The sequence below is a fragment of the Denticeps clupeoides genome, chromosome 18 (genome assembly GCF_900700375.1).
Source record: "Denticeps clupeoides chromosome 18, fDenClu1.1, whole genome shotgun sequence".
Taxonomy (NCBI): Eukaryota; Metazoa; Chordata; class Actinopteri; order Clupeiformes; family Denticipitidae; genus Denticeps; species Denticeps clupeoides.
The window spans coordinates 15,529,175-15,549,251 of record NC_041724.1 but is presented as its reverse complement, the minus strand read 5'-3'; the positions used below and the strand labels follow the sequence as shown (position 1 = coordinate 15,549,251).

General features: G+C 42.1%; 1 protein-coding gene across 8 annotated transcripts in view; it reads left to right on the top strand.

Moving 5' to 3' along the window:
* Positions 1-20,077, top strand: part of dlg3 (discs, large homolog 3 (Drosophila)) — a 64,439-nt gene that overhangs the window by 7,624 nt on the left and 36,738 nt on the right. For 3 of the 8 annotated variants that reach the window (XM_028960994.1, XM_028960993.1, XM_028960992.1), the window contains exon 4: positions 7,375-7,482. In XM_028960994.1, coding sequence (XP_028816827.1) covers positions 7,375-7,482 — 108 coding nt within the window. Of the gene's footprint in view, positions 1-7,374; positions 7,483-10,875; positions 12,762-20,077 lie in introns of those variants that run through there. The other 5 variants (XM_028960989.1, XM_028960988.1, XM_028960987.1 and 2 more) reach the window with 3 other exon arrangements.

Here is a 20,077-nt window from a genome sequence, read left to right as displayed (position 1 = left end):
TGTTTTTTCCCGAATCCGCTTAGTTACCACTTTGGCTTTATGGCATGGTGCTCCATCATGCTGGAAAAGGCATCGTCTTTACCAGACTGTTCTTGGATGGTTGGAAGAAGTTGCTGTCGGAGGATGTTTTGGCACCATTCCTTATTCAGGGCTGTGTTCTTATGCAAAATTGGGAGTGAGCCCACTCCCTTGGATGAAAAGCAGCGCCACACATGAATGGTCTCAGGATGCTTTACTGTTGGCACGAGACAGGACTGATAGCGCTCACTTTTTCTTCTCCAGATAATCATTCTGAAAGGGAAAATTACTTTACAGCAGTCCTCACTGTACTTTTTGCATGATATCAGTCTGTCCTTTTTCTTGGAGGGAAGTGTCTTCTTTGCTGCCCTTCTTGACACCAGCCCATTCTCCAAAAGTCTTGGCCTCACTGTGTGTGCAGATGCACTCACACCTGCCTGCTGCTGTTCCTGAGCAAGCTCTGCACTGGTGGCACCCCAATCCCGCAGCAGAATCATATTTAGAAGACAGTTCTGCTGCTTGCTGGACTTTCTTGGGACCTTGAAGCCTTCTTCACAATACTTGAAGCTCTCTCCTTGAAGTTTTTGATGATCTGATAAATGGTTGAATTAGGGAATTAGGTGCAATCTTAGTAGCAGTAATATCCTTGACGTGAAGCCCTTTTTATGCAACGCAATGATGACTGCACGTCTTTACTTGTAGGTGACCATGGTTAACAGAAGAAGAACAATGATTTCAAGCATCACCCTCCTTTGAAATCATACAGTCTGTTATTCTACCTCAATCAGCATGACAGAATGATCTCCAGCCTTGTGCTCCTCAACACTCTCATCCATGTTAACAAGTGGCAGGGCTTTTGTGGGATGACTGAAATGCAGTGGAAATGTGTTTTTGGTATTTAGTTCATTCATCTGATCACTCATCATAACATTCTGGAGTATATGCAAATTGCCATAATAAAAATGGAACCAGCAAACCTTGTGAAAAACGGTATTTGTGTCATTCTCAAAACCTTTGGCCACGACTGTAGAGGGAAGCATGTGGCCATAAGTGGGTGCTGCAAGACAGTGTCACCCAGGTTACCATTGTAAGTGTCTGCGGTCAGATCACCTTAACAATATTTATATTGCAGGAAGAGACCTTTGGACAACAAATATGTATTACAGATTAGGTATTTTTTCACAGTTGTTCATTATGACTAAAATAAGAGCATCTTAGACTTGATGTGTGCCGAGAGAATGGGAGCCTATCAAATAGCATTTGGCCATAAATCAGGACTTTTCTTTTCTCTTAGAGCGAGGCCAATCATTGATGTTGTAATGGTCCCTGAATGGGATTGTTCATCACCTGCATGATTTCATATTGCCTCATAACTTATTTCCCCCCATGCAAAGCCAAAATGTTAACGAAATTGATGCCTGGCTGAACTCTTCGACCCATTAAGTGAATACATTTTGGCCTAGCTTTCCTGCTCGGATTAGGTCTAACGTTGTTCCCTGCATCTGTGTGTGTGTGCATGCATGTGTGTTTGAGAGAGAGAGCGATAGAGCGATATCGGCTTCTCTTTATAAAGAGAAGAGCTTTTTCATGTAATGCTACAGTTGGGTGTCACATTCTGTCACTCTCTCCAGAACAATCAAGTAATGTCCCCTTTGTTGTCTGTAATTCACATTAGGTTTGAACCGCATTGCACGAAAGAATGACTTTATAAGTAACATTGTATGAAGATATGACAGGTCCACACATACATCTAGTCAGTGAGTCAGATAAAGTGGAAACAAGAACATAAAGGACAAGACCTCACTTCAGGTAACTGCAAATATATCCCACATTACTGGGGTGATTTTAAGTGGTTACTTAATAGTTATTTTCAGCAATTCCTTTACTTAAGGGACTCCGGATAAGTGAATGCCAACAGCCAGATATTTTCAGGTCTGGAATGTAAATAGCCAATTCAGCATTGTAATTCAATCAAATAGTTAAGTAGCAGGTGAATAGTGGGACTGTTTAACTGGTTACTTAAAACTATTATGGAATTGAATTATCAAAAATATCTCCTTCCAAGACTAGGACACCTTTTTTGTACTTTATTTTACCTGTGTATAATCTGTATCTCTTTCATTTACCAAAAAGATGGTGGCAGTATAAATAATTAAAAAAAAATAGCAGTAGACATTCCTCAGATTAGCCAACAAAGCAGGAAAACCATGCTTCTTTATTTAATAACATTTAGAAACAAAATGCAGTTAATAAATGTGCATCACTGATAATAAATGTTACTGTTTCATGTATGTTCAGACCATTAACTAATGCATTATGAAAGCATCTTTGTGAAAGCAGCTTTGAGTGAACCAGTAAGTGTGTTCAGACAGATGTCTATCTAGATGTGTATCTAGTCTGTTGTAGTGTCCCATCCAGGGCAATCATATTTGCAGTAATTCTCAGTCAAATCATGAGGGAATCTACTGTGCTTTCAGGATCTGCTTCTTCCCCAAGGGTCCTGTGTGAGAGCAGCAGGTGTGCTGTAGTTTAATACAAATATACACACTACAAGTCAAAAGTTTGGACACACCTACCTATTTTTGGGTCTTGCATTCTTTACATTATAGAACAAAGGACTACAAACTAACACGTGATGTTATGCAATAAGCAAAAAAGTGAACAAGGCAAAAAGTTGAAGATTTGCATGTCTCCATACCAGGGAGCTTACTGTGATGGCAGCATTGCTTAGTGTCATGGGTGGGCTGGACATGGTGATGAAGGAGGACGCATTTGCACGATTTCACGCGACAGGGTTTTAATACAGACTACACACGAGACAAGGGAACATGAACACGCACAATGACCCGACGGCGAAGAGACACGAACAGGATAGTTTTATACAATTATATAAATAGACACCAGGTGAACACGATCAGGGAACATTACACAGGACAAACATGAAACTCCGGTCTGAACTCCAGATCCGGAGTCACCCCTGCCGGTCCGGATCATGACACTTATGTTAGACAACGGGGACTGTTTCCAACAGTCATGAAGGTTTATGATGAACACTTTCTTACCATTCATTTATGTTATTGAGCACCTCATCAAGTGGCTTTTGATGACAATGGTGAACAAAGCCGTCATGAAGATCAAAAGAGGAGACTGTGTTTCTTGCATTGGATTCTTCAAAAGAGCCGCCATATTAGTCTCTATAACCCCCACAGAGTTGGTTGGTACATATTTTAGAGTCGTGTACATTATATTACATTCTCACCTTGCCACACTTCAAATATGTTTTGGTGGTAGTAGCCTAGTGGGTAACATACTCGCCTATGAACCAGAAGACCCAGGTTTGAATCCAACTTACTGCCATTGTGTCCCTGAGCAAGACACTTAACCTTGAGTTGCTCCAGGGGGGGACTGTCCCTGTAACTACGGATTGTAAGTCGCTCTGGATAAGGGCGTCTGATAAATGCTGTAAATGTAAATTTTCTAGTTCATAAACACAATTAGATTTCTTTGGGGGTGGTAGTAACCATGGGGTAACACACTTGCCTATGAACCAGAAGACCCAGGTTCAAGTCCCGCTTACTACCATTGTGTCCCTGAGCAAGACAATTAACCCTAAAGTTGCTCCAGGGGGACTGTCCCTGTAACTACTGATTGTAAGTCGCTCTGGATAAGGGCGTCTGATAAATGCTGTAAATGTAAATGTATGTTTTAACAGTGGTTTGGGAAACACAACAATGAGTTTGAGGTGTGGTCTTGGTCTCCAAATTCTCAAACATCTTTGGGAAGTGCTGAAAAACATTTCTGATCCAAGGAAGCACTACCTTGCAACCTGTGGGCTTGAAGGATCTGCTACTGTCCTAGAAGGACTGCCATCTCAGCAGCAATCATTCGGGCCTGTATTCGGGTAGAGTGGCCAGACAGAAGCCAATCCTTAGTAAAAGGCACATGGCAAGCTGCTTGGAGTTTGCCAAAAGGTACCTGAAAGACTATCAGACCATGAGAAACAAAATCCATTGGTCTCATGAGACAAAGTTTAAACTTTGAATACCAGGTGTCACCACTCATCACTGGGAACTGGGAGACTAGTCAGGATAGAGGGAAAGATGACTGCAGCAAATTACAGAGACAGCCTGGATGAAAACCTGCTCCAGAGCGCTCTGCAACTCACTGGGGTGAAGGTTAATCTTACAGCAGAACAACAACCCTAAGCACACAGCCAAGATATCAAAGGAGTTGCTTCAGGACAACTCTGTGAATGTCCTTGAGTGGCCCGGCTAGAACCCAGACTTGACCCTGTTTTTCAGACCAGAGTTTTGTCTTCTCTTTCTTTTTCATCTGAAGGTTTTCACCTGTGGTTATTGGTATAAATGTATCCTTGTTATGTCATTTGTCTTTCTACCCGTATTTTGTGTGTTTGTCAAGTGTCTGGCCTCATGGCTCATGGTATTTGTGTGCTATTCAACCAATAAACCTTCTTGGTGATATTACAATAGTCAGAGTCAGAATAAGAATATCTTTATTGTCATTGTAACAAGTACAAAAAAAATTAGGTGCTGTCCCTTTGTCAGAGAGGTATCTTAATCACTGTGGGGAAAAAAGCTAACTTAAAAGAAGGCATATAATACAGAATATGGTACAAAATCTACAATTTAAATTAAAGGATGAGGTAGAGGTAGAAATATTATTGCACATAATTTGAGTTGGGAGGTGGAAGGATGGCTTAAATGTCATGAGGTGCTCTGATGGCAGCAGGGTAGAAGCTGTTGTTTAGTCTGTTAGTCCTGTTTTTAATGCTCCTCTATCTCTTGCCTGATGGCAGCTGTTTGAACAGGTCATGATCGGGATGTGAGGAGTCAGCAGCGAGAGCTGTTCGGTTCGTCCAGAGAGGTTAAAGGACAGCCAATGATTTCCTGGGCAGTCTTCACAGTCCGCTGCAGTGATTTCCTCTGCGCTGTTGTGCAGCTAGAAAACCACGTACAGAGGCAGTAGATCAAGATGGTCTTAATGCAACAGCGGTAAAAGGACACCAGCAGTATTTGAGTTCACACCCCAGGACAGGTCTTCCGTGAACACGTCCCCATTGATGTAAAGTGGTTTGATGTCTGTTTGATGTTCTTTTTCCTGAAATCCACAACAATCTCCTTAGTCTTTGCTGTGTTCAGGAGCAGGTTATTGTCAGTGCACCACACTGTCAGCCGCTCCACCTCGTGCCTGTCGGCACACTCCTCTCCTCCAGAAATGAGCCCCATCACAGTGGTGTCGTCTGCAAATCTGACGATAGTGTTGCTGTTGTGGGCGGTGGCACAGTTGTGTGTGTACAGTGTGAAAAGCAGGGGGCTCAGCACCCAGCCCTGAGGAGAGCCAGTGCTGACGCTGATGGCCGAGGAGATGTGAGAGTCCATCCTGACCCTTTGTGTGCGTTCTGTTTGGAAGTCCTTAATCCAGAGACAGGTGGAATATGGGAGTCCCAGATCTGACAGCTTACACACCAATCTGTGGGGGAGGATGCTGTTAAAGGCAGAGCTAAAGTCTATAAAGAGCTCCTCTGGTGCTCAAGGTGGGACAGGGTAGCATGGAGAGCAGCAGCATCCTTTGTAGACCTTTTAGCCCTGTAGGCAAATTGGTGTGCACTGAAGGTGGGAGGAATGAAGGACATTATATGACTCCGGACGAGTCTCTCAAAGCACTTCATGAGCACTGGTGTGAGCGCTCCTGGCCGATTTCAGGCAGGGTGGGACAGAGGCCTTGGACAGTGACAGGTTCAAGATCTTTATGAAGACCCCGGCCTGTTGCTCTGCACAGTTCCTCAGCATACGTCCAGGAACACTGTCAGAGTCTGCCGCCTTCCTGAGGTTGACAGCCAGGAACGAGCGTCTCACTTCATGTTCCTCCACCTTAAGGGTTGGGGTGAAGCTGCTGGGAGCTGCTGCTGTTTGCATTTGGAACAGCTGCTTCTGGTGGCTCCACCTGCCATTGAGCCATCACCTTCAGCAGCTCCACAACTGGTACTGTAGTTGGTGATGTGCAGGACTCCCTGCCAAACCTGCATGCAATTGTTGCTTCTTGATCCTCCTCCTGTAGTCCCTCTTGGCCTTCCTGATGCCTCTCTTCAGGTTGTTACGTGCCATATTATATATGCCCTTATCGCCATGCCAATGCAAAAACATTATTTAAGAAAAAAAGTTAATTTAAGATCAATGATTTTGTGGATTGAAAATGGTTCAAAATGCCATCTACTGTTTCAAATGTAAAGAGTGAAGAGAAATCCTTTTATACTGTTACGGTACAAATCTGTTCTCCAGAACACAGCTCATTGTGCAGCATCAATAAAGCAGTCTGGGGGTCTCTGTGGAGCAGCCGTAGCAGCAGGATGATTCGAGGAGGCAGCAGCAGGGTGGACGTCCACTGAAAGCCTCATTAGAATTCTCCCTATGCTGGCACCTGGGTGGAGGGTAGGAATTAAATAAAATGAGTCTGCAAATTCAGTGATTTGGTGCAGAGGGCTAGCAGAGGGAAAAAAGGAGCAGCTGCTGTAATGATGGAGTGAATTAAACAAGCATTAAAATGACCCACAGCAAACAGGCAGGGGCATAAATTCAGAAGGCTTCGGCTAATATCACATCTGGCAAATTATAGTTTGATTCCATCAATATTATTTGCAAAAGCAACACAATGCCTGATTGCACACACATTAAATATCCCATGTTAACCATAAAAGACGCTATATGAATTTGATTTAAGATGTATAATGTTTGATTACCAGTACCACAGCATCAGCAAGATATTCCGCCATTGTTCTGCAGTAATTAAATGCAAATATAAGGTATACCAAAATTCACACAAGCACACTTCTTAAAAGCAGTTTACTTTTACTCTCTACTGTAACTGTTGCTGTCTCCGCCACCATCTTCAATATCATTTTTATTTGCTGTGTGCGAAGGTAGATTTTTGTGGCCTGTCATCGGATATTACTTGCATTAAGTGTTTCTCCCACTTGTCTTGTAATGTGTGCAGCAATAGAATTTCCCTTGGGAGATTTGATATCTCATATTATTTGATAAGGTAATGTAAATAAGTTACTATTTCCAGTTGATGTGTATTGATGGGTATGTTTTATAATAAGCTATTAAAATTAATTATAATTTTTTTATATAAAAGTTTTTTTTAACAACTGCTTCAAATCGTGTCTGTCTTCCATGAAATACATCCTGCAATATGACCCGTTCTGCTGCCTGGTTGTGGACTTGATTTTATGGACTTTTCTTTATCCCTGTTACATGAGATGAATTCAACCAGTAGTTGCCCCAGTGTTTGTTCTGTTCTAATTCAGTTTTGTTTGTGCTGTGCTCTTTCCCACAGCATTTGGAAGAGGGTGTGTCACATGTCCGAGTGACCAGCAGGAGGAGCTCTCACAAGCTGGAGCATGTGTGCGGCCTGGTCAGCCACTCCCACATAGAGACACCCAAGGTTAGTGGAGAACTGGGGGCCTCAAGGAAAGGGTCAGAGAAAGGACACGATCGATACATGGATGGTACGCCATGATAATAAAACGATAATACTTAATTAAATGAAATGCTGACTTCTCTTGACTGAAGTGAATGATGGGTAGGACGACAAACAGTGTGGTCAGGTTGGACGGTATCAGAGCGAGTTTTCACATGCCTCGCCAATCACAACATGAGCTGCAGCACATGGTACCATGGTGCCTGCAGGCACTGCCTTTCAGCTGAGCCAAGAAGCAGCGCATGAGGCGGGGTGTGAGGAACAAGTGGGGGGGGAGTGGGTGTGATAACAGGAGAGCGAGAGACGTGCAGAATGTGAGTGGAGAGAGAGGGGAGGGGTGTTCGTATGACAGCGCCGTTTTTTTTCACGTATTAAGGCGACACGATTAAGGCGACACGATGAGAACACGCAATATCCGCAAAGCAGCTCTATCTCGGGCTAAAAAAACGTTGCCGTTGCGAATGTAGCATTCCACCCACTCATCAAGGTAGTGGATCATATGTGTGTGTGGGTGGGTGGGGGTACAAGGTGCACGCAAAGAAAGAAAGGGAGAGAGGGAGGAATAAAGAAAGAGAGAGGGGGAGGATGGAAGGGAAGTGGTGGTGTAGAGCCGAGGGTCTGTGCGGTTCAAACACAGTCAGAGCCGAAACGGACACCCAGAGCTCAGCCTTTCTGCGGGTTGCCATGGAAACCAAATTCCTCCCCCAGCCTGCATCCCCACAGACTGACTGACTCGCTCTCTCGCTCTCCTCCCTCTCTCTGCTTTTTTTCCCCCCTCCATCTTCAGCCGCTCTCGTTCCCTCTCATCCCTCTGTCATGTATAGCTGCACTCTTACAGGCAGACGCTTATAGGTGGAAAAATCACTAATATATGCATATACATGTGCAAGATACACACTATTGCATCTCCTCACCAATCTTTTCCTGCAGAACAATGGCCGCACGCTATTTTCCTTTAAGTCCATTCATCCCCACTCTCCTCATTCTTGGTCTCATTTATCTCCCCCCTTTTCTCTCTCTCTTGCTCTCCCCCCATCATTATTATGTCAGTCAGATGTGTGGTGCAGTGGCTGTTTTCTTCCTCCTATTAATAGGAGTCACACTCTTTCCTGGAGATTTTTCATGTGTGTATTCAGCGTGAGCCAGAATCATCACAGAATCATTTAATCAGATCAGATGAATGACATCAGATTTTTTGTGTCCTTCTAATTAAATAGACTGTAATAGGCTTTTGACTGAGTGATGATATTCTGGCAAGAAGGAGAAGAGGCGATCTTTCTCTTGGTTAAAAAAAAGAGAAAAATGTCAGTGCTTCTGTTTGTAAGCAGGTATGTTTGCTTTCAGAGGCGTTTGGCCCTTTAAGGCTGTCTGTGCCTCATTCTTCCATATTTGGGCTGGCATCCGCTCATGTGACCAGAGTATAGTCACATGGCTGCACAGATAATGCAGAAGTTCCAGAAATGATCGGTAGATGCAGATTTGTGTCAAATCTGGGCATGTGCGTATGTGCATGCATGTTTTGTTGTTTTCATATGTGTGTGTGTGTGTGCTTGTGTAAGAAACGACGGGAGAAGATTGGTGCGAATTTCTGGCAGGCTTGAAGAGCTTACATAAGAGGGGCTGCTTGCACTGACAGTGAGTCTGACAAACGTGGGGTGGATCCTAACCCCCATCCAACGCACTGTACCGCCTCCCCCACATCGTATACATACAGTTGGTATATCACAGTGGAGGTCAGAGGTGGCCACATAATCCCAGTACCAAGTCATGAATTTTACCCACATTTTTTACCACACACATATACATAGTTTACTGTATTTAATGTGCATTAAAAAAGTATATCTGAAAATGAAACATTTGTGTGATATATGACTGGTAACTGAGGCACAGATCTGCTTCAGCCTTTTACTAAATTTACAAATAGCCAAAAGTAATGATATTAGTAATTACCCTCAGAGCATGCATCTGCTCCAGCCCACACGAGGATAGAACCCTGCAAACACCTTCAGGGATACTGTGAACATTGTGTGTGGCTCGGTATGTTCACAGAGGCAGTAAAAATGATATAAAGCAGGAAGATGCTCTGCAGAGGATTGGTTTTATTGGTGATTCTTTGGCAACCACACATCCTCTCAGTGTCCCCTCGCCATTCCTCTGTGGCCGTTAATGGCACTGACTGTTGGGATGTGTACCCATTTTATTTCCCTGTTCGAATGATCTTGAAAGGGTCTGTGCTCTGCGGCACATGTATACATGAGCATGTAATGAGCCGACGGTTCCTCTTTTGCTCTTCTTTTCAGTCATCCTGGCTGGCCTTTTTACTGTAGGACTGCTGTATAGCAGAGAAAGCAGCAGGCACTGATGAGGTGGGAATGCTTCGAGGTGTTGCCACTCATGCGCTCTAGCAATAAGCCCCGATGCTGCTTGAGAGAGTTGCTTCCGTCCAGAGGAGATCCATAGCATTCGTTTCTTTATCCTGACTGTGTGCTGGTACATTGTGTAATGTTTTAGCTTTGAAATGTGTGTGTTATATTGAAAGTGTAGCTGTACATTGATATTTGTAGCTGTAAAGTCACATAAAGTGATCAGGCAGGGATTCAAAAAATTCATTGTATTTCCGAAGAGAAACTTTTTTTTTCTGTTCCAGTGTTCTGTAGTCTTGTATCTAATAAATAGTTAGTTAGAACGGTTAATGGTAGAAGAATGTTAATAATCACAAAGACAGACAGGATTGGCTTTCTGTGTTGTGGTGCATTATCAGACACATTTTTAATAGTCCTGTATGAATCAATTTGAAATCAGTATTTGTACCTCCCTTGAAATCTACCTGAGTTACATAAATAGCATATCATGGTAATGGACTGAGTTACTGTAGCATGTAATTAAGTGTGGATTATCCTGCTGTTTTTGCCCTCTGGTAGAGTATGAGCAGTATACTGTGAAGTCAAAAATTGGGTTCTGCCTCACAAACAGAGCAGCTCGAGAAGCTCATTCGGGCAATGTGCAAACATAAATGCAACACTTAAATGTTTCAGCATTAAGGTTTAAATAGATGCACACATATGCCACACACTGAAGGGTACAAATTGCAGTGATGTTGCTATGTAGCATTGCTGCATTTGTGCACACACCCACATGGCTCTTCATTCACACTTGTCATGTCACAGACATCATATAGATGCGGATGCCTCCCAGCATTAAATATTCATACCAGTCCATACACACCACACCATTAGCCTATGCACATCTCGTTCTCTGTCTGTTTTTTTTTTTTGTCCTTTCCCCCTGCTTCCATTTTCGTCTCTCTTCTTGCTTTTGTGTGTTCTTCTTTCCATATTCTTACTCAGTACTAGAAGCATGTAATCTTGCATGTGAGTACATATGTGTGGGGTTTATCAGGGTTTTGACATTAACACTTGTGAGCTTGGCAGAGACAAGTGCTGTTCCTAAAAAACAGCATTTAGATGTACTGCACGTTTACTGGCACATCTCTGACGGAGAAGGTGCTAGTGGTGAACAGGGTAATGTAGATGGCAATTTGACAGAGTCAACAAGAACAAGCTCTGTTAGATATTACTATCCTCTCCTAGTTTGAATGTAGAAAACTATTGAATCCGATATCTAATCCAGGGTTTTCTTTGCATTATATTATATTATTTTATATTATATTATATTATATTATATTATATTATATTATATTATATTATTATTATTATTAAAAAGCCAGGCAAAAACAAGAGTGTTATTATGTGTAGGCTAGGCTGGTGGTTTACGAGTGCAGGGTCCCTTTAAGAGCTTGGTCAGTGAAGTGATGGGTGCTGTTTGGTGCTGCTGCTGCTGATAGCGTTCTGGCAGCTGATTGGCTGTGGCTGAGAGGAATGGGCTGTGGTGCTGAAGGGATGCTGCTACGTCTCTCTCTCTCTCTCTCTCTCTCTCTCTCTCTCTCTCTCGTGCGCGGTTGTTCGCATCCCTCAGTTTAATCCACATCTAGGGCAAGCAGGCTGAGAGGCAATCCAGAGCTCAGCTCCTCTCTGCAGGCTGAGAAAAGAGCGAGAGAAAAGAAGAAAAAACACGACTCAATGCAGGAGGAAAAAAGCAAGCAGAAGAAATCTGGCTAAAGAAAAAGGAGATATAAACAGAAGATTTCATCTGAGGATACCATTTATATCTTAAATTGTTTATTTATTTATACATATATATATTTGTACACACGTATATATCGATATTTATATATATATATATATATATATATATATCTACATATATATATAAATATACTTGCATATATATATATATAAATATACTTGCATATATATATATATATATACTTGTAAATATCAGTGTATTTGTGCTCGTCTGTTTATATTAATATTTTTTATAAGTGTGTGTAAATATATACATATATAAATGCATTAATATATATATATATATAGCAATATATATATATATATCTATGAATTTGTATACATATCACTGTGAACCACGAGAAGCAAGAGGAAAATTCTCCCGTCGGGGCTGGTCTCTGATTGTGTACAATATTTTCAGCATTATTTTACCAGCACTTTTACATCAAGAAGTGGAAGATCACCCGGAAAAAAGCCTTTTTGTATTTTCCCTTTTTTCTCTTCCCGCTTTCTCATCCCTGCTTTTTTTCTCTCGGACTGCAAAGAGGAATTCCAAAAGGAGAGATTACAGGATTTTGGTCTAAATTGGGAGGTAACAAGAATTAGAGATTCCAACGATTGCTACGTGTCCGCTGCCACTTTGGTAGCGGCGTGCTGCATCTGATCTGAGGAGGCAGCAGTGTGTGTGTGCGTGTGTGTGTGTGAGGGAGACTGCCTGTGCCGTCCGTGTAAGCCAGCCTTCAGCCCAGCCTTGCCAGCATGCACAAACACCACCACTGCTGCAAGTGTCCAGAATGCTATGAGGTGACCCGCATGGCTGCCCTGCGCAGGATGGATGCACCGGCGTATGGAGACTGGCAGCCAGACCCGTACGGATACCAGGCTGGCTACGGGGGCGGCCAGACGCTGCCTCCCCAGGCCTCGGGTGGAGGAGGGGGCGTGGGAGGCGGAGGTACACTCGGCAGAAGTAAGGGGAAAATGATGTCTGGCGGTGGCCCTGGAGGGCCCAATCCCAAGAGCCAGTCCAAGGGCGGCCCCAAGGTGAATGGCAACAACTCGAGTGGTCAGGGAGGATGGTGGCCGGAGTGCACCTGTTCCAACCGGGACTGGTATGACCAGGTAAAGCCACATCCCACCGTGAAGTACAGCGAGACTGGTTCACTCTGAGTAGGTGCATGCAGTGAGGGGGCATGTTTAGGGTGGCCAGAAAGAGCAGGAATTCACCCACACCGTGTTCATCTCAGTGTGGTTTCCCATGGTACCGTGGGGCTCATGCGCTGAGTGCAGTGAATGCTTAATCTTCGTACATTCTCCACACAATCCCACGTCTCTCAATTTTATGGGCAAATCCACGCGGAATATTATTTGATAGGGATTTATGGAGAATGGCAGTGGTTGTTTTGAGGCTGTGCTGTAGGAACTGAGAAGATTACAGAGGGGCTCTGCAGTCATTTTCATGCTCAGCCTCCGTGATCATTTAAAAGGAGACCTGGTGCTAAAGATAGCTAGCTAACTGTTCAACAGGCATTCCAGTTGTATGCATTTTGTATGCATTTTTATGAACTAAATGAGAAAATGTGTGTATGGTGTGTCTTACACATCTTTCCTATATAGTGGGAAGAAATGATGGATCTGTTGCTTTGCACAGAAACGGCTTGTTGGATCTTTAAAAGGATCCATTTTTCCGACTGAATGTGCAGCATTTATTGCAAGCCTGATTACTTGAGATTATAAAAGGTATTATTTTTATGAAAAATGTATGATATATGTTGCTTTGATAAAATACTATTTCCTTTTATCTAAACAGAAATATAAAAAAAAACAAATGGAGCATGAGCTGTAATTAAGTAAGGTGAGAGCCAGGGGTGGGGGCAGGGTCTCTCAGTGTATGAAATGGAAGACATGGCTCCCTGTAAGAGCCCACGCCTGTGCGTGTGCACTGAGCGTGTGTGTGTGTGTGTGTGTGGAAGCACACGCGTGTACGAGCGTGCGCATCTACCCATGGATGCTATACATTCGTGCATCTTTCTGCTCCCGGTTTTTCTGCAGCTTTTCTATCTTTTCTTTGATGCGAGGCAAAGCAACGAGAGGAGAGGAAGGGAGGGCATGTCCGGGTGTTAAAATGGAGTCTGCCAACGTGGAATAAGTGTAGAGGGAAGGAGCGCAGAATGATAACCCCAGGCCTACCTTGCTAAGCATCAGCAGGCCTAAGTCTTTCTTTAACCAGGCACACAGATTATGCGTTGGATTTGCTCATTTGCTGCCACGTTACATTACATTACACAGGTTCAGCGCAGTCCATGCAGAGACTGGCAGAGCTGCCACTGATTTCATTTCTCACACTCTCTAAATCTCTGCACATTCTGTTGCTTATGTAACCATGATTTCCCTGCCACTTATTATCCACTAATACAATAATCACCCTCTCTGCTCTGCTCATGTATTGAATGCCAGTTTTTGTGTTGCACATTCGCCTGGCAAATGCTAATGTACAGTAAGCCCCAGATGCATATCTTTCTATTCAAATGTATTTTGGTTCTTAAACTGATGCAACATCACATGCTATAATGAGCTCCACATTCCACGTTAATTTTCCTTGAGAAGGAAGCGAGGCCTTTGAAAGCTGGTGGGTCGTGCAGGTTCATTAAAGTACATTTTTTAAATCTTATAAATATTAAGAGTTACCTACTGAGCAAATGGCTTTAAGGACATTATAACAAGCAAAAGGAAAAGCTGTTAAAGGAGATTGGAGAGGGGTTGAAAAAGCAAACAGTTGCAACGAGAAGAACGAGCCAATAAAAGCAGGACGCTCTGAGAGGTGGAGGGGTTACGTAAGAGAACTCAGTTGGTGGAGCTGTGAGAGGATGCTGAGGGAGAGAGAGGGAACGGAGACCGTGGCGCCGCTGAAAAGCGGCATCTGCCCCTCTCTGGGGTCGTTGATTATTCTGCTGTCACTTTGTGTATTACACCGACCTGCTCTCGACGCGCTACATCTTCCAGTTTTCCTTCTCCGGATCTATGTGCTGCACGTTCCGATCACTCTCTTACCGCCACGTGCGAGCCTATGGGTGGCTGAGCCACCCGTCAGAAGCTCCAGCCTTTCTTGCCGTTTTGAAGGCATATCCATGGGTGGAAATTTTCCACAGGCACCTCCCCCACTCTCTACATTGCACAATGCGTGGTCCTGCACAGTTAACCAAGAACAAATTTTTCAGAAATTTACGGCCTTTGGTCCAAAAAATTGCTCAGCTGATCTCCCCCATTGTCTAAAGTGAGGTCTTCTAAGGACCAACATATAGAATTTGACATAGTTTGGGCTATATGACTAGTGCAAATGATCACTGGACACACGGTAAATGCTGGATATAATTAAATTGTGTGTCATACAGAAAAGGATTTAACTGATACAAGCATGTGTAAGAGAGAAACTTATAGAAATGGCGACAGACAAGTCCTTGGCCCTTCAGGGTCCAATCTGTCTTTTTTTCTAGCATTCTTTCTAGCACAGTACCACAATCTCATAGCCGCACTTAGTGTAAAATATTCATCGTCTTTTACGTTATTTATTACCCAGAAGATTTCTAATGAAACATGCCACTGTTGGTATACTGTATTTTGATCAATCTTATTTATTGCCTGTCCTCATTTAGCCTTGGTCTTGAGAGTATACTTTAAAAAATTTTGACCAATGGTTTGCCTTATTATGATTGCTGTAAAACGTGTATTTTAAGAACTTGATCAGTTCCTGTTTAAGCCCCAAACCCAGCAGGGAATTAAGGAGTGAGGTTTAAGAAGCAGCGTTTATCTCTCACCCCATCGCTCAGGCCGGCCAGAATAAGAATATAATGTAGACCCAACACACACACAACTGTCATCATCTCACTCTTTTTCCTAGCCATGTGAAAAGCGGTTCTGAAGCTAATGAAGCATAATTATAAGTTAATTGATCTGTGAAGCAAAATGTCTATATGCTAATAAAGGAACCCATACCATCATGTTGGAGCATAATATTTTCATCCTTTGACTGGAATCACCTTGCTGAGATAATTCCAGAGATTTATATGTGCAAGGGGCCTTTAGCTGTGTGGGGCTTTTTTATTGTAGTAATAATGATTTGGCTGTGTTATGGTGCCTCAGACTGTAATGCGGTCGTCTGGAGAGCGTCAGTGAAGGATATGTGCTGCATCCACAGTCCCCAGTGGAAATTCAAGGAAATTTGAGGTGGGACTGTGGAGGATGGGGGTCAGCCAAGAGGTAGTGACAGATGTAGGCAATCGTGCTCAACACATCTCTGTTGACTTAGCTGTGCAATCTAGAAAGAAAGGAGAATATATTTTCAACTTTGGCCTTATTTATTTGAAATTGATAGATGTTACTTGATGAGTTAGGGGGTTTGAACAGTTGGGGTCTTATTTCCACAGCTGACTACTGGGTAAAGCTATTATGCAAACCTCTCCTAGGGTTTTCATTGAATATGTCTGAAACCGTATGCATTAGGCTACTATCCTGGTGAATTCATAAATAACACTATATTACATAATTTTTTCCCATATCTGCATCATACAATATATTTTCTATATCAAAAATCCTTTTGGAGTGTTAAGCGTACCAACAAATTCCACCTGGAATACCTGTTTAGGAATTGTAAAAGGAATATTTTTACAACTACAATGTTTTTATTGTTTGGGTAAGGGGTATTGTCTCTTTCTATTCTGTATGATTAAATTTTTTTAAATGATGTAATATTTGAACATCTTTCATGTTTAAACCAAATTTTAATTTGATAGAAAATAATAACATTGAGTAATTTTATTAATTGACATTGTGTGTATGTGTGGAAATATTGAACCCCCACGCATTATTAGTGTCACCATCTGTCTCAATACTAATTTTTGTGAGTGACCCATTCATTTTTATGCAGAATGTTGAAGGGTGGATTCATGAAGGTTGCGTATGAAGTTTTCCTGAGGTATATGGAATATAGTGTGACTGTTTCCTGTTCTCAGGAATCTGTGAACTTGTTTCCAAAGAGCGCTGTTTTCTTAAGGTCACCTTTTGCTTATATGAAGTTTTAAATATATTTTCAAAGCATTAGGAACCATTTTTCTAACATCTGTGTCATGGACGGGCATTGCGGGGTGATCCGGATCCACATAGGGACAGGAGATTACTGTGGACTGTTCTCCCCTAATTCCTGAGTGTTTGCACCTGCTGTATAAATCTGCCCTGTTTGCACCATGTCTTCTTCGGGTCGTTGCGTTTGCTCTGTGTCCTGTCCAATGTGATCATGGTAGATGTCATGATATCAGGTAGATGTCTCTAAAAACAAAATTGGTCACCTCTATGTAACGTCATTTCTTCTTTGTTCCCTATTTTCAACAAAAGCCGCTTCATGAAATGCTAATTGACATGAGTGTTAAGAAAGAGTTCAGCATAAACTGTTGGAAACCATCCTCATCGTCCAACTTAAGGTGATGGAGAGTAGACAAGAGTGTGAAATGCTGCCATCACAGCAAACGCTCCCTGACTGGGAGAGACTCAACTTTTTACCTTGTTTATTACTTAACCTCGCTTGTGTTTTCTTCATAGTCCTGAATCTTGTTTTGTTCTATAATGTAAAAAATGCAAGGACGTCCAAACTTTTGACTGGTAGTGTAGTGGTGTGGTGTCTTTGTTCTGAAGTCTTGATTTTGTCTGATTCATCAGTATAATCTGGAATGTCAGATACATTTTATCTAGTATTTGTAATGTTTCTTGCATATCCCTGATGTTGTGTAGAACATATCAGCAATGGCAATGCCAATGCTGCTCCTGAGCAGTTAACTTATTAAAACTATCAATTCATTGGATGACTGTGGGTTGTAAACGTGGCCTTTCATATTGTCTCCGCCTGAAGTGTCAGCTGTCACACACACTTGACGATACCTACCCTTTCTATTTCACTGTCTGTCCACCTACACAGATGCTTAGGCATTCTGTCTCACTTCCTTTCACCTCTACAACACACACACACATAGACACAAACCTCTCTTTCCCTCAAAACTTGCACCTAAAAGTATATGTAATGGGCCTATAAAAATCTGTGGGTGGAGAGCACTGCAAATGCACTGTGGAGCAGGAGGACAAGGTGCACTGCAATATTTATGCACATGCATACAGAAGCTGGCTTTTATATACTTTAAGTAGAGGGCAAAGGCTCTGTTCTCGAGAAAAGGGCTGCCAGGCGACGCCATCAGGTCGGCTGTGATTGTCATGGAGAGACAGGACAGGCAGACACAAACACACATGGAAAGACTGTTCTTCACTCCCTAATGTTCCTGCTGGTGCTTCATCCTAACTCAAACCACAGATGGAAACACAGAGGTTTTATGTACCTTCACAACATACACGCATTCATTTAATTACAGCTTCACTACAGATTAATGTGAAATATGGATATTTGAATAACTGTGAGTTAGATTTCTGACTTTTTTAGTGGATGTGTATCATTCCAGGTGTAGTGGCGCTTGGTTTTGTTCTTCTGTGCCTCTTTTTGAAGCTAGTCTGACAAGACAATTTGAAACACGAGGGAGTCCACATCTTTTGTATAAAAATGTTTACAAAATGAACACGAAAGTAAGTCACTCAAAAAACTGTGTTGCTTCCACTGAACTAATTACAAGTGACGTGTTACCGTCTACCGGAAGCTCAAAAATGAATAAATTAATTAAAATATCAACAGCAACACATATTGACTAAATCATGCACTTCAACAAATACAATCATTATGTATTCCCACAAATTACCCTTTTTATAATGTTGACCCCTTTTAATGCTATTATAACCCCAAATGAATTAACCAATTATTGCCTCGTACATCACGTGTAAGCTGTTTGTATCTGCTCACATTTCAGAGCCTGTGGCAGCCTTGTTTTAATGTCTGAATGTCATCATCCTGGTTGGCTATGGGCCACCACCCAGACACCCTGCCAGTGCATAGGTCATCCTGCTCTGTTTGCAAATGTATATCATTCTGGATTCCAGTAGCGATTTGACTCTACAGTACACACACCCACTGTGTGTCATTGGGAGATACATGTACTGTTAAATTTCCACCATAATGCTTCTCACAGTAAATGAGAAGATTTCAGTGCTGAAGGGATTTTTAGTTTACTTATTATCAAAAAGTAATGCCTTTTCTATGCTAAAAAATGGATTAGCAATATATTTTTTATAGATAGTCAGGGTCCAGTTTTTTTATGATGACATGATTTGATATTAAAATGAAATCTACTAAAATACATTTTGTGAAATGGTTTTTAAGACTGGTGTTTAGTAACGTCCATGCCTTATCTTTAAAAAGCACAACACTCTTCGCTAATTGGCCTTTTTTTCCTGTTGTGAACCTAACTGCAGTGGCCAGGAGTCAAAATAACGCAGCCTTCATGCTCAAAACTGCAGCATTAGAGCACTCATGCTTGATAGCTGTGGAATCGAATCAATACGGCAGTATGGAGAACAGCGTAACCCTGTGGTTTCTGACTTTTTTTTGTGGGAGGCCGTGGGTGTTTTTCAATGATGTCCATGCTTTGAGTTTTGCTGTTTGTAATATTAGACCTCTGCAATATGGGGGACATGCCCTCCATGCTGCAATCTTTATCACAGGAACATGTGCTAACAGAAAGGCTCTATATTGTGGTAAAGTGTACCTTGTGCATATTTTCTGCATTTATGTGTACAGTTCTTCTGTGCTGCATGCTGAACAGTGCATGTGCAGTGCAACGTAAATATAGATATTCCTTTTATTTTTGACTTGGCAGCATTTTTTATTCTGAGGGAACCATTGAAGTGCAGTCTGAGTGCCATCTCTCTCTCTAATGCATTATCCAAGCAGCCTTTCAGCCATTTGGTCTGGCTGCTTGCACTTTTTCTTGTGTTTTTCCATTTTTTTTCCTTCATTGTCCTCTCCCACCTCTTTGTACCCTCTGTTCTGGCTTTGATTTTTCATTACAGTGACCAAAAATTGTTATGACTGGACGAGGAAGTGAATGCAATGAAAAGATGTAAATGTTTGTGAATTTCACAAAATTCATATAACCTTATGCTATGTGATGAGATTGCAACTGTAAATTATAGCGACTTAAACTCTATGTATGTGAAAGGTTCAGTGAAATATTTTGGTGTATTGGGGATTGGACATTTGCGGCATAAATGCTGACAGTGCTGTTTTAATTTCTCTAGAACAAGTTGCGATTGAATCTTAATGAATTAAGCCAGAGAATTCTTCACTGTAACAAAAACCTCCAAAACGTTCAATTTAATTGGAATTTAAGAATGGTGCCAAACAACATCCTTAAAATAAACGCAAAATCTTGGAGGAATTATTGTATTGAGTGTATTGCTCACATCTTATCACATTATGCTGGTTTCATTTTTCTTTGCTGCTGATAGTAGCC